This window comes from Lipophrys pholis, assembly GCF_963383615.2.
Source record: "Lipophrys pholis genome assembly, chromosome: 10".
NCBI lineage: Eukaryota > Metazoa > Chordata > Actinopteri > Blenniiformes > Blenniidae > Lipophrys > Lipophrys pholis.
The window spans coordinates 15300665-15314538 of NC_137640.1; the positions used below are offsets into that span (position 1 = coordinate 15300665).

The window sequence follows — 13874 nt, forward strand, 5'->3', positions numbered from 1 at the left end:
GTATTTTATCGACGGTTGAACCACTGATGCATACTGTAAGCTATAAACGAATTACCCCCCATTCTCAATTTGACCACTTTCCAAAACATGACTCTTTTGTAATACAGTTTTAATACCATTCTGCCAATGTTGTTTCATTTTTTTCTCATAAAATAAAACATGTCTGTAAACAAGAGCTCACGCTTTGTGTTTGTTTGTTTTTTTTTAATCACAACTGATATCGTTTTTATTGTAAGGACCAAACTGTGGTGAAGATCAGTTCAATGCTGTGGAGGTTTTCTTACAATGCACCAATGAAAACAAACCGCATCAAATAAATAAAAATGTGTTCTGTACCACCACAGTAATTCTCGTCAGGGCAGGAAATAATCTTTGCTTTGTTCCAATGGCAAGAGGTGGTTAAAACGTCATGCAGCAAACAGGTGGGGAAAAAAAAAAAAAAAAAGTATATAAAAAGATTCACCCACAGAAAAGTGCCTGGGCAGTACTGCAGTTTTTAATTAACAAAACAAATGTTCCATTTTTACTTCTCCAATTTTAATAGTTCCCTAGATTTTGTGCAGTGCCGTGATAAAGTACGGCACTGCTATATTACTCAAAATCTTATCGAAGCTTTAGAATCACATGATGGCTCATGTTTTCCTCCCGTCAGCAGGAGTAAAGAGGTTTGATCTTTCCGGGACAGGATGCCAAACATCGCCAACGTCCTCTGATCACACGAGTCAATCGCCAAAATTCAATATTTGATTTCATAAATTTAAAAAGGTTTGAGGTGGGAAAATAAGACACAGCAGCTCAGACAGCGACAGAAAACAAACCTTAAAGAAAGAAAAACTGAAAATGGCGGATGGCAACATTTGTTTCTCCAGTGACATTAAACCCGGGAGTCATACAGCGTTCATTATTTGGCATGGATGTTTCATTTCGTCACTTCTTTTAGAACAAAACCATGACCAAGGCGATGGAGTCAACACGATCTAAACACTACTTCACATTTCATTCAGACCACTCCTCTTTGTAAACAGTAGTTTGTGTTCCAGGATTCAGATCCACAAGTATTTATCAGCACATTCTCAACACAATAATCACATTATTCATGGAGTGCTCCTCACCACACAGATCATTTCTCATTCCTCATCCAAACTGTTGTACTTGCAAGGTGGGTGCTTCATTACATGACATATTCAGACAATAAATAAAAGAATAAATGCTTGTCTTTTCCTGTTTGTTTTTTTTAAATGGGCCTTTGTCATTCTGCAGGAATGATAATCAAAATCTAATTTTAAACATTTGTTGGTTGCAGGAAATATCTAACTGCTGCTGCTGTAATTTAATTTTAGTCTTTCAGATGATTAATATGAGGAAACATGGTTGAAAACACCACAGAAAAATGAGCTTTATTAGGGTCGAGGAGGCCGGGGGTCTATCTCAGCAACTATGTGAGAAAAGACTCAGGTCAAGGTTCAGGTCAAGAGTCACCACAGAGAGAATCCCACTTCTGGACAAACATGAGCTTGTATTGTTTGGAGGAAGCTGGATGCCTCAGCAGACGTCTGCCGGTGGCCTTAAAAATGAAAACCAATGCAATATGAGCCTTGTATGCTATCAATGTCTGTACAAGTCATTTCCATAAACCCTGCTTCCTGCAGTGGAAGAATCATATTAATGCAACATCAAATCATAACATTTTATGGAATGAAACCTCAGTTTTATCTCAGGATAAAAAAATTAAGCTTTAGTACAATCCTCTGCATGGTCGACATGGGGAAAAGAAATGACTGCGACAATCTGTAACCTTTTGAAAAACATAAAAACAATGTAAGTAATGTGTTGAAAGAGGCTTTAACCTGAGGGTTGGTGGGCATGAGGGGGCTGAAAGTGTTCAGTTTCTCTCTATAGCTGCCTGAGACAACACATGGTGTCAGTTTGGCTCAAAGTGGACTGAGAAGAACGATAAAGAGCGACACAACAGCCACTCTGAGATCCGTCATGTGGGGGAAATAATCAAAACACACAATTGACTGCTGAGAGAAACAGGATTACCGAGATCAAATGGCCGAAGTTGACAGCAGGAAGTGGTCTGACATCATACGTTGAGGATCAGGATAAAGGACATAGAAGTGAATCTGCTGGTTGGAAAACCATTGTAAGAAGAGCAGCTCGGTCCCACGTCTGCATCGTACTGTAAGAGTTTGTTGGTTTTTTTACACTTGAGGAAAGGAGGTGCAGCAGGGTCTGAGGGGGGGTGGGAACCATGTGGTGTGCTCTCAGTAGGTCTTGGTCTTAGGTTGAGTGATCCTACGGACAATGCTGTATAGGACTCCAAAGTTCTGCGAAGAGACCAACAAGAGAAAAAGAGTGATCATGTGGTGTTCAGATACTAAATGTCACAACAGCTTTTCAAACATTTATAAGCAAAAATATAATGATGTTGTCACTCTTCAGATTCCACAGAGATATATTAGAGATGTATTGAACCTTCTCGTGATGGTCATTCAGGTGTTTGTCCTCTTACAAGACAAACTGCACCATCAGCTCAACCAGGTTCCTCTAGAACTACTGTTACAGAATGAACGATTTCATCCTACAGCTTATTTTACCTGCAACATGAAGGAAGCAACCAAAAGAGTAATGATTTACCTAATCTAATCTCCAACATTACGATTAACATTCATGTGCAGAGAAAAACCTCCATCTGGAAAGAGTCGGAGAATGTGGACATGATCATCTAATTGGTTTAGATAATTTTTCTTCTGTCTGGTTAGTAGCTGAAGCTCATAGCAGCTCAGTGCAGCGGAGGGAGACCGCTGCCTGAAATCTGTCTGAAGATGATCTCAAACATCCGTGACCAGTTTCTGAGCCACGGCAGAAGATATGAAAGCTTTTATCTGAAGCAGGTTAAAGTCACAGTGTTAAAGAAAAGAGGGACCAAATATTAAAGCCACAAATGACCGCAGGACTCCTTGTTATTGTAATATAGTTTTTGAGGTCTCCGTATGAACCTACTGAAGAGAATTACTGAGAGACCAGTGACGGCAACACTATCATCAGTCTGGGAATTTAAGTTTTTATATATGAGATCACCTTCTTAACATTTTCTGCATGGTTAAGGTGTCTGAAGTATAAAATAACTCAACATCAAGACACTACTTATATTACTCTTTGTTCACAAGGTACGGTACTTTGTTTAATATTTATAAATTCCTCTCTCAGCAAAACTACGTCACATCATTTTTTCAAGCTCTGACAGGCGAAACTGTCTGAACTTTGAACTTATTAAATTATTTATTAAAACTTTCCTGCAACCAGTTTCTCTTTTTCTGACGCGAAGAGCAAATGAAAGACCGACTTTGATCCATCAGTATTTTGATCACAGCGCTGCTGCTTAACCCCCAAAAACTCATGTCTGGTGAGTGAGAGGAGTCTGAGATCAGACGCTCTGACATGTCTGTCTTTTTGATCACATCATATCTCAGTTCATAAAGCTTTGGGAGGACACAACGTTCATTTCATAGAATTTTTATCACTTAAATTAAATATTTCCACTTTTAATTACCTTTCATTATGTTCTATGAAAGACTTTGTAATAAAAGCGCTCAATGAATAAAGTTATTATCATTATTAAAGTGAATACTTCTTCTCTGTAAAGTGAAGCTGGTGTGAGAGGATGTACAGAGTGCTGCAGCAACACTGTGACTTACCTGGATCGCAAGATACATCATCCCTAAATAGGCTGCAATGCAGACAGCCAGCAGCAGGTCAAAAATAGCCGGCTTCACTCTGAGAACGAGAGAGAAACCACCAGAGTCAGACCCACAGAGACGAGACCACACAAGAGACTTTCAAAAAGAGCCGCATAAGAAACAAGGGCACTGAATGTCATTTCTTTACTGTTATGGACCAAAGTCTGAAAATAAAGTTAGGACAGGAAGAAGTGAAGCAGGTGAGAGCCGTATTAGCTGCAGAGCCGTCACATCACAAGAGTAAAATTTTAGGAGAGAAAATGAGCTCATTGAACCAAACCTGTAAGCGTTCATAGTCTGCTTCAGCTGGTCGTAGAATACAAACTCGGGATCCCTGCAGAGATGAAGAGAAAACAGATCATATATTGAATCTGTACTGGAAACAGCTTCATGTTCAAAGAATCTATCCGTGACATTGAAAACTATTCAAGCCTCAACTTCTCGGGTTTCAAAGAGCCTTGTAGCAGACCCAAAGATCTGCATACACAGAAGAAGGCAACATGTGCAAGAGTTTGTTCACGGGTGTTTATAAGATCCCCTCTGCTCGAACTCTCCGTTTGACCTCACTGCATTTTGTACCTTTTATCTGCTTTGACATAGTGTCTCTTGACGTCTTTGAGGTAGCGTCCGAGGTGATACTCCAGAGTGGACACCACGTTGCTGTCTTTGTCTACCAGCTGGGCGGCTCTGGGCTGCGCTGTGAGCCAGTCCACCACTGCTGAGAGATGCTCCTCCTGCACCTGCTGACGGAGACAGAGGATCATCAGAGTCCACCACAGATTTATCATCATGTTCTTCAATACAAAACCTACAGAGGCAAACTGCAATGACACACACAAAAAGTCCACACTGGTTATTAGAAATATAAACTTATTCTAATAACTTGATTTTCCTTGTCAACTAGACCGTTCAACTCAACGTTGTACCAACCATTTGTATTTTCAGTACCCAGTTCTCTGTTGTGTGGCATCATATCATCAGTTTGAGTACCTTTGAGATGCACCATATTGCGTTCACAGAGCATGCAACACTGTATAGCAATCTATTCACCGCACTGCATAACTGCCGGATGAGCTCTGCTTCAGACACGGACTCAGACACTCAGGTAAGATATCTGCAGACAGTGTCAGGAAGGGGACTGGGCCCTCTCGTGGTGTTTTGGAGGATTTCGTCATTAAAGAAATTTGTCTGAATGTAGTACACGTCCATAAACAAGAAACCATTTAGGTTCACAAAGACTGAAGTGTTGTCAGTAATTGACTGAAACATAAGCGTGAGAGAAGAGGCGAGCAGTTTATTCACGTACCATTTGTTCTGTGAAAATCTGCAAGTCTCCAGGTGCGCCCTGTGCAGGAGGATGCAACACAAGAGAAAGAGCATGTTGTACGTTAGAAATGAGACCGGAGGCATTGATGATAGTGATATTATAATGAGCTCAATCGAGAAATACCTTCTCTGTGAGGTTGTAGATAACTCTGGCCAACGCTTCTGCGACCACCTTAGTGTTCCTGCCGAGTTTCTTTACGTCTACATGAGGCCTGTAACAGCAAATATGGAGACGATGAAGACAGAAATAACACAAATATCAACGAGACACTAAAAATCATGAGAAAAAAGTGTTGAAAGGAGAGAGCAATCAGGTTCAGGTTTCACACAGGAAGGCTGATATGTAGAGTGGCAAAGATTCATGGTTTACGGGATATGATGACCACAGTGGAACTAAACTAAAATGAAACTTCTTTTGATTCAAGAGACTTGCAGTAATGAACCCACCCAGCAGGGGGCTCTCCCGCTCCGTGGCGAGAGGAGAGGGACACTGACCGCACGTCCATGATGCTGGAGCGCTGAGCCAGGCGGTGCGAAGGCAAGTGGGACAAAGTGAAGGCCGGCAGTCTGCGGATCCCAAAGCGTTCGTGCTCCCAGGCCAGCATGTCGTCAGCCAGGTTGATTTTCTTGTGAACCATGGAGAACTTCACCTCTGGGTATTGACTTGAGGCCACCTGCGAGAAGGAAACAGCTGAAGGTTAAGGACCTAAGAGACATTCAAGGTGTGGGGAGTTTATGAGAGTGTAATTCACTGTAGTTTGTTGCCCCATTGGAAACAAATGTGCAGACGAGTGTCTGACTTCAGGCAACTCATGATGACGTCAATAAATTAGATAAAACTCTTGTTGCTGCAGTATCATCTAAGGATATGCAGGTGATGAGACGTTCCATTAAGTAAGATCCCCCCCCCCCCCCCCCCCCCCCTTGTTTTGTATGTAATTGAAATGAATGAATGACTCTGAATTTTACCATCTCTAGTTCTTTGAGCAGAGAATACTGAGGGGTCCCTTCTTTAGGAGGTTTAGACACGTGAAGGTGCAGAGTGTCTCCATTTCCCAGTGTGTCCAGACACAAGACGAAGGCAACGTTATCCTGCAGGAGACTGGAGTCTGCAACAGACAAAACAGAAAAGCACATCGTTTTCACTGGATTTGAAGTACGTGCATCAATTCTATAAACTTTATTATGGGCAGACTTTGTCTGACTTCAACATTTGCACATTTATAGTCATGAAATCTGGAAAAAACTAAAGAAAAGTTAAAATGGTAGCTCCTTTGGTTTGATCTAACTGAAAGTCTTTTTATTGGGATAAACCATAGTTACATAACAATGTTAGAAAATGTTATATTTTTAAGTTCTTGTACTTTCCATGTGTTATCATATATTAGCACTTATGTTGTTAGAGAAACAACTGCAGAACCTGTTTTTAAATTTGCTGTAAAAAACTGTAGACTGTCATCACATCACTGAGTTGGAACTTCAGTCAAGCTCTGTACAGCCACACGCTGGAGTAGCTTCATGTCAAGTTCATACGGTATTAATAGATGGATATTATTTTACTTTTTAGACTGTTCATCAGATGTTCTGTGTAAAAAGAAATACCTGTGTGGTCCAGATTGTCCTCCAGCCAACGTTTGGTACCCTGGTAGTTAAACTTTCCTCCACCAGATACAAAGAACAGCAGGTTGTACCTAAACACACACAAGTAGTCCACAAAATCCACATGAGACTCGTGTGAGTGAGCTGAATGAAAACAGGTTTGATATTCAGGATACACTCCTGAATTGATGCTGAAAGGTACTTTCTGGAAACGCTCGGACTCTGTCCTAAGTTGATGGCAGAAGCCCTTCTACTACACATGTGCATCACGACCATAGTAAATAGTTCTTCTGTGCGTGCGTAGGTAGGTGGACATTAACATCTATGGCGGCTTCCAGAGTAGGATAACTGCTACTCCATACTGTCCTGGGACTTGGTAGTTTAAAGCTGAGGCTAAATACATAGTTTTCAGTGGTTCTGCCTTTGCCATGTAAACAGACATTATTTTTTGAATACAGCCATATAAACACAAACATTTTCTGAAACGAATAAACAATGTGTCTTCAATCGAAACGTCATGTGGGCAGGGCCTCAGACATACAATTCAGTCTCCACCACAGCACCGACTACTGAACACAGTCAGATGTGATTGTTATTGTCATTAGAGTGAGCTGATAAACTCCATACAGGTCTTATAAATCATTCAGAGCAGGACAGTAAAAATGACGGACATTACAAATAAACTTTGATTTGTGTTTACATAGACAACTGAAGCCACTATTCAAAACTATCAGACATGGACCAAATGAATGAATGAACAAATTGAATAAGTAACCACAATATTCATACATTGGTGCTGTTGGTCCCCTGAAAGGACATAACAGTGTCCCCTTTATATGTATATAAACTGTTTGCACAAAAAGCATAAGTGTGTGTGTGGCCAAGCTGCAGGGAAGTGACTCTGAATAGAACAATTGTGAAGTAAAAAAAAAAACAAAAAGTGATTCTTACTGAGCTTCACGGTGATGTGGTGGTTAGCAATGTCGCTTGACAGCAATGTCTCTGGTTCAAGTCCGGATTGTATGTTCTCCTGGTGTCTATTTGAAGTTTCTAAGTTAATAAAAGTGACTCTATATTACCAGTAAGTGTGAATGTGAGTGAGTCTGAATGTCTATCTGTCTGTGTCTGGCCTGTGATGGACTGGTGGACCACCTTCACCCACAGACAGCTGGGATTGGCTCCAGCACCATGCAGACTTAAGCTGGATGGATGGATGGATTATTCATATAAGGCTGAAGCTGTTTGGGTTCCGTGATACATGATCAAATGATGAAAATATATCTTCATGACTTCATGACTCACGCAGCGTGTGTCCTCTTGTAGGTGTAGAGTTTGGAGAAGAGACGAGCGAGCTCAAGTAACATGGACACTCCACTACCGTTAGAGTCCGCTCCATAAGACAGCCACTAAACACCACAGAAAAAGAAGAATGGAGGAAAGAAAGAAAGAAAACATACTTTATTGATCCCGCAGGGGAAACACTACTCTGCATTTAATCTATCTTATTCATCGTTAACCTGAACTCTACATGCTCGGAGCAGTGGGCTGCTCTGGCGTTGCGCTCGGAGCAGCGGGGACAACCGCCTTACTCAGGATCCAAAGAGCTGACCTGCAAAGTTACAATTCCAACTCTTCTTCTCTAACCTGCAAACCAATGCTGCCCTGAAGAATCTGATTAGTCTCTTTTTTAAAAGCAGCTACACAAAAATACTATTATTTCCTGAAGGACCACAACATAGGAAATTTTTATCTGAATGTGCTATACGACTCACTAACAAAAGCTGGCATCACCTCAAAAAGCTGTTGTAACTAACTTAATGTTTATCAAAAATGGCAGACAACATTTTTTTTACATGGACAATCAGGCAGGTGAAAAAGCAGTGAACTTACAGGAGCAACACCAAATGAGTCATAGTGAGCCACCACAACAATGGTGGGAAGATCTTCTCCTCCAACCCCAGCCAGACGACCCTGGAGCACAAGTTAAAAGGTTTTAGAATAGAGAGAAAGAAATAAAGTAAACATATAAACAGAAACAATAAAATTAAATATGGTGTATAAACAACAAACAGTGGCATCTGAATCAATGGACAATGCCTTCTTTGTTGGTCTGACTAAACCACCGATGTAAAAGCTCAGATTAGGAAATAAATGAGTGACATTTTAATCCTTCTTTGTTTTGTTGTATGTCTGACTCCAGTTACTTGACTGACTTGTAACGCTTTGTAACACACTCCTCTGAATCATACTAGAATTGCTTAACACTTGAAAAAACAAACAAACAATAAAAAGTGTATAGGACCTTGTGAATATCAGTTAGCATTAACACATAAAATTCATAAAAAGTGTTTGAATTTAAAACACTGAACATTTCGATTTGGAGACCAAAAGGTGGTCAGGAAACAGTGTCTTTGCGTATTATAGTTAAAAGAAAAGACTACAATTCCTGAGTTAATGTGTAAAGGCACAAACTCTAAACGTAAACATTTCATATTAATCTCTTCAGCTAAAATGTGCTTTCAGTCCACACAACGGCTTTTGTTCAGGAATTTAGGCCCTCCACGGATTCAGACAACACAGGTCAGGCATTCAGACATCTTGGAGTGTTCACAATGCTGAAACATAAACACAAGATCCCCTGCCACTGTATCACATACTAACATCTCCGGTTTGAACTCAGTTAAGGAGGATGGATTGTGAAAGCTTTTTCCTGTAAATAAGTCCTTGTGACATTTTGTTATCAACCTTTGGATTAATGTATCCTGGTGTGTTAAACAGTTTAGAGATCATTTGCTGCACAGTGAGTCAATATTTTGTCGTGTACAGAGTTACTGCAGTCTGCTTGAGTCTCAGCTTATTGGCTGATGGAGGAGAAAATACACCTCTTAAAACCCACACACAATAGACTGAAACAGGTCTTTGGATATTAAAGATAGACTTTGTGTACAATGAATTTTCTACTGTGACAAAACAGAAACATTTGGACTGGGAATGTGTTTGTTCACCAGAAGCATTCAGATTACAGTCTCTCACCTCTAAACTTGTGATGGCCCAGTCACTGATGGCTTTGCTCTGAGCTCCACTCGTCACCATCTGAAAGCCATTGGCTGTGGCTGTATGCAGCAGGACTGCAGAGAGCACAATAAACACAAAATGTCACAAATGTGAAATGATTTAGGAAAGTGTCCCCCAGACATTGGCCTTAAAAACCTGTCAGGCCTGACTTTCAAACACAGTGGAGGCAGGAAGGATAGCAATGTGTTGTGTAAGCGCTCAGTCTTGCCTTCTGCTGCTGATAAGGAGCCCTGCGAGGACGAAGAGGTCAGGGTCTGAAGGTAGATAGACAGCAGCTCATCATCCTCCATAGCAAAGTAGACGGGGACAATGGTCTCAGTGGCCAACATCTCTGGCTCCAGCTCCATGAACTGCTGCAAAGAGTCAACAACAGGTCAGAAACTCAAACACTGAAGCAACCACGTCATTCCTGCAAGGTTTGTAGCGCTGCAGCTTTACACACCATGTCCCTATAAATTAAATAAACTATTCTAGAAAATGATTTTTTTTTTTAAACTATTTCTCCCTTCGGAAAGATACACATTCATAAAGTGTGCAGGTTAATCAGTCACTATGTGCTTCACAGATGTATTATTAAATGTCTGTATAAAGCACTGCCACCTCAATGTTTTCCTCCCACAATTTCACAACATTTTTCTTACATTATTTTAGTCAAACTAATCTTGGATAAGATTTGGTGAAACATTACAAATACGTCACAAAGAAAGAAAGACATCAAAAAGATGGTTGTGCATGGTATTCCAAATATAATACAGTGTTTTGTTTCAGTTTTTTCTCCACAAGAAAAAGGTCTTAAGAAGTCGAATTGTTTTATGTTGGTAATATTGTAATCCCAGTGTTATGTTGACTTCTATATAACAACAAGCCTCAGAAACAAGAGGGCCGAGCTGGATGTGAACCACGGATCACAGAAATGGTGAGTTGGTGATCATACAGGGTGAAAGAGGAGCCAGCTAAAGGGGCTGGACCTTGATGTTAAACTTCTCAAACGCTTCACAATACTGCATCTGAAATGCTTTAGTCTTACATTCTGACCAGTAACAGTATATAACAACCTGGACCACTAAGTAACAGCCGATAACATTTGTTTGACAAAGATGCAAGTGGTGGTCCAGCTGGTGCCTCTTTATTAAAAAAAAAGGTGATGGGCTGCCAAATGTGAAAGAAAAATATTATCAGTAGCAGAAAGAAATCAGAAAGAGTACATTACTTTTAACATAGTGGAGGCTCTAATTTTTCATTTTCCCTTTCGTGATATATGTCACAGGGTCACATGTTCTTAAATGTTGTACCACCAAACCTCAGAGAAAATGTTAACAATACACAATAAAATAATACATTTCGGAAGCAAACATTTAGCCCTGATTTAACATGAAATCAGTCTGAGGATAAAGATATAAGTGAAGAAGATGACAAAACATACAATCGTGACTTTGTAGCAGCTTTCACTCCTCAAAATCAACACAATCACAACTCTTCCTTTAAAAGCTGGACATGATCTGAGGACGTTAATATCATACCATGAAATGAAAGACCCATTATCAATAAACATACACGTCAAATTGCAGGAATATACAAGTAACATGAAAATAAAATGATGCTGCATCCAGCTCTGATGGGAGAGGTTCAAAAACAGTGCAGTCACATCTGTATAGATGAAACTGCTGCATGAGGTGAGCATGTTGTTACCTGAACTATGTCCTGTGGTAGAGCGGACATGTTCTTGGGCAGGATGATGACCACAGCCCCCGCTGACTGGCGAAGGGCTTTCTGGTACTTGTCATAGGAGAAGTCTGCGAGCCGCATGATCACACAGCGGCGACTTAATACCTCTGCCTCCACAGTACGGGCCTCCGTATTCAGGATAGCATTCCTGGTACCTGAGAAGACACACAGGACATCATTTCTGGGACAACATCAGATATCCACACAAACAAACTGGTGCTGATCATATAGTACCCCAAAGCTCCTCGGTCAGAAAATTAGAAGGCATTTCAAAGAGGTGTTGTCCTGATAATCTTCAGCTATTTACAGACAGTAAAACTCACAAACTATGTGCTTTACTCAATTGTATCACTGGTATTTTCACATCCTGATACACTAGACTGAGGCTCTCATTATCAGATTAAGGAATACAATTTTTAACATTGCTCAAATTCTAAGAAGCAATTTCTCAAAATGTATAGCTAAACATATTTTATAAGGACATAAATGTTGGTTGTGTTGAAAAGTGCATGCTTTCTTTCTTCTTTTTTTGGGGGGGGGGACCCAAACAAAATCATCAAACTCACATCTACTGTATCACAATCTGATCAAACAAAGATTGCCTATGTGAGCAAGATTATTGCCAAACCCCTTCTGCCTGCCTCACTCAGATGCCCCTGGACCCCATACAATTGGTCTTAAACTAAAATGACAAGGACTGACAGTGCATCATCTCATCTTTTCTACAATTAAATTCAAGATCCATTTCAAAGTTTTTATTATGACTCACAGAGCTCTCTGTGGTGAGCATGTTGTTTATTTCTTTTTCATACAATTCTGAACTCTTCCTGTCATCACTGCTTCCCTCCCTTTATTAGCAACACACATCAGAGCAGCCTACTGATAGTGCCTTGATACATGTTATAAAGAAGTAACGATTGTGCATTTTAAAACACTTGCTCAAACTCTAACACACACCCCCTATAATGTTTTCAGCCAGTGGTGTGAATATGCTCAATCTTCTTGCACCTAGTGTTGTGGCTATATCCAACCATTTAATTCATGTGGTGCATTTTGTGACTGGTTGTGAAAAGTGAAAAAGCAAAGCAACCTAAGATTAAGAGTTATTATTGATATAGCCCATGATCAAGGAGGATCGGGCTGGTGAGCTTTGTTTAAGCTCTGCTACCTTTCATTCATTTCCACTCAAGACCTTCAAAACAAAGTAACTACAACCGCATCACAATTTTATCATTGTCTGAGAAAGCTTGCTTTTGCCGTCTGCCCGTCTACAATCACGATTGCTTTCCCATTCAATGGATCAACAACTCTACAATCACCATTAGTGCCATTTGGTGTAAAGGGAGGAGTGGGCTGCTCTGCTAGCCTGGCCTTTCGGTGCCATTTAAATCCCATTTCCCCCGAGCTGCAAATGTACTGATTACTGATACTTTAAAATAGAAAGCAAGAACCTCCTATGGAGGATCCGCGTATTTTACATTGCACAATGGTAGGAGATTTAAGGAGGAATTGTCTTCACTTGAAGAGCTAGTTAGCTGCTAAGTAGCACAGCGGAGCTACATGAGCAGCTAACTAGCTCCTCCGCACGCTGTCATTAATGTGGGCGACCCGGACGGCAAGCCGAGACTCCAGCGAGGCGACACAACTGCTGAATGCTAAAGCTCCGTCTAATAGCCGTGTAATGAAAAGGTAAGAGTGGCTTCAGCCGGTGTGCTACGGGAGTGAGAGAGCCAGCGGACGTACCGTATGGCTGTCCCTGCAGGTCGTACTGCTGCATGCGGTACACGGTGAACTCGTGTGCCGCCTCGGCTGGTAGCGGGGACACCAGGATCAGTACCGCGGGGAGAAACACGATGAAGGTCAGGGGAAACGAAGACTTAAACATGTTGTCAAACACCTCGCTGGCTTCCTCGAACATGTTTGCGGTTGTGTTCGGTGGTAAGCTGAAGACGAAACGATGTGTGGAGCTGTCACTGCTCTCAGCTGCTGACAGCCCGGTACTGTTCCAGCTAACCGGGGTACAACCAGCGGAGGAAATTCTGATCAGGCACCTACAGGGACGACTACTTTTCACAAGGCAAGGTCAACGACTCATATTTTCGTTAATGTTTATTTTTATTATCTGCTTTATTGCATTTTCCAAGTAAGATTGATCATGCTACCGTTGTCTATTATTTAAAAGAATACATTCAATGCAATGTGTCTTTTCTCTTATAATAATGGTGTATTATAATTAGCTTTATAAGCTACGTGAAGTTATGAGGTTCTTTAATGTTATATTATTTTAAAATCACACAACTTTGTAAATCTTGTTCAAAAGTAGTATATATACTGTATTTCTCTTTCAGAGACAAACATATTCGTTTTCTTATTTGAAGAACTTATCCATGACAAATCCATCAATAC

General features: G+C 40.7%; 1 protein-coding gene across 6 annotated transcripts; it reads right to left on the bottom strand.

Moving 5' to 3' along the window:
- Nucleotides 1-1673: 1673 nt before the first annotated feature.
- ncln (nicalin) lies at nucleotides 1674-13507 on the bottom strand. Of its 6 annotated transcripts, none has more exons than XM_080473337.1 (15): nucleotides 13212-13507; nucleotides 11433-11623; nucleotides 9952-10093; nucleotides 9702-9796; nucleotides 8559-8639; nucleotides 7971-8074; nucleotides 6672-6760; nucleotides 6039-6178; nucleotides 5565-5743; nucleotides 5194-5281; nucleotides 5050-5088; nucleotides 4323-4483; nucleotides 4024-4077; nucleotides 3702-3780; nucleotides 1674-2330 (listed from the first exon to the last, which is right to left on the bottom strand). In XM_080473337.1, the coding sequence occupies exons 1-15, from the start codon at nucleotides 13384-13386 to the stop codon at nucleotides 2268-2270; spliced, it is 1680 nt and encodes a 559-aa protein (XP_080329463.1). In that variant the 5' UTR covers nucleotides 13387-13507; the 3' UTR covers nucleotides 1674-2267. The 6 variants fall into 6 exon arrangements, with proteins under 6 accessions (XP_080329463.1, XP_080329462.1, XP_080329461.1 ...); XM_080473336.1 differs by having other exon boundaries at nucleotides 9952-10096; nucleotides 13212-13482; XM_080473335.1 differs by having other exon boundaries at nucleotides 4323-4486; nucleotides 9952-10096; nucleotides 13212-13482.
- Between the last annotated feature and the right edge of the window lie 367 nt (nucleotides 13508-13874).

Bases quoted from the DNA above. Each gene is read 5' to 3' on its own strand.
- ncln (XM_080473332.1), bottom strand. From the start codon at position 13,386: ATGTTCGAGGAAGCCAGCGAGGTGTTTGACAACATGTTTAAGTCTTCG. The intron at 8,640-9,701 runs GTGAGAGACTGT...CTTGTGCTCCAG, and splicing joins GGGCCATCACAAGTTTAGAG to GGTCGTCTGGCTGGGGTTGG. The intron at 4,078-4,322 runs GTACAAAATGCA...TCATCTCTGCAG, and splicing joins TATGTCAAAGCAGATAAAAG to GGATCCCGAGTTTGTATTCT.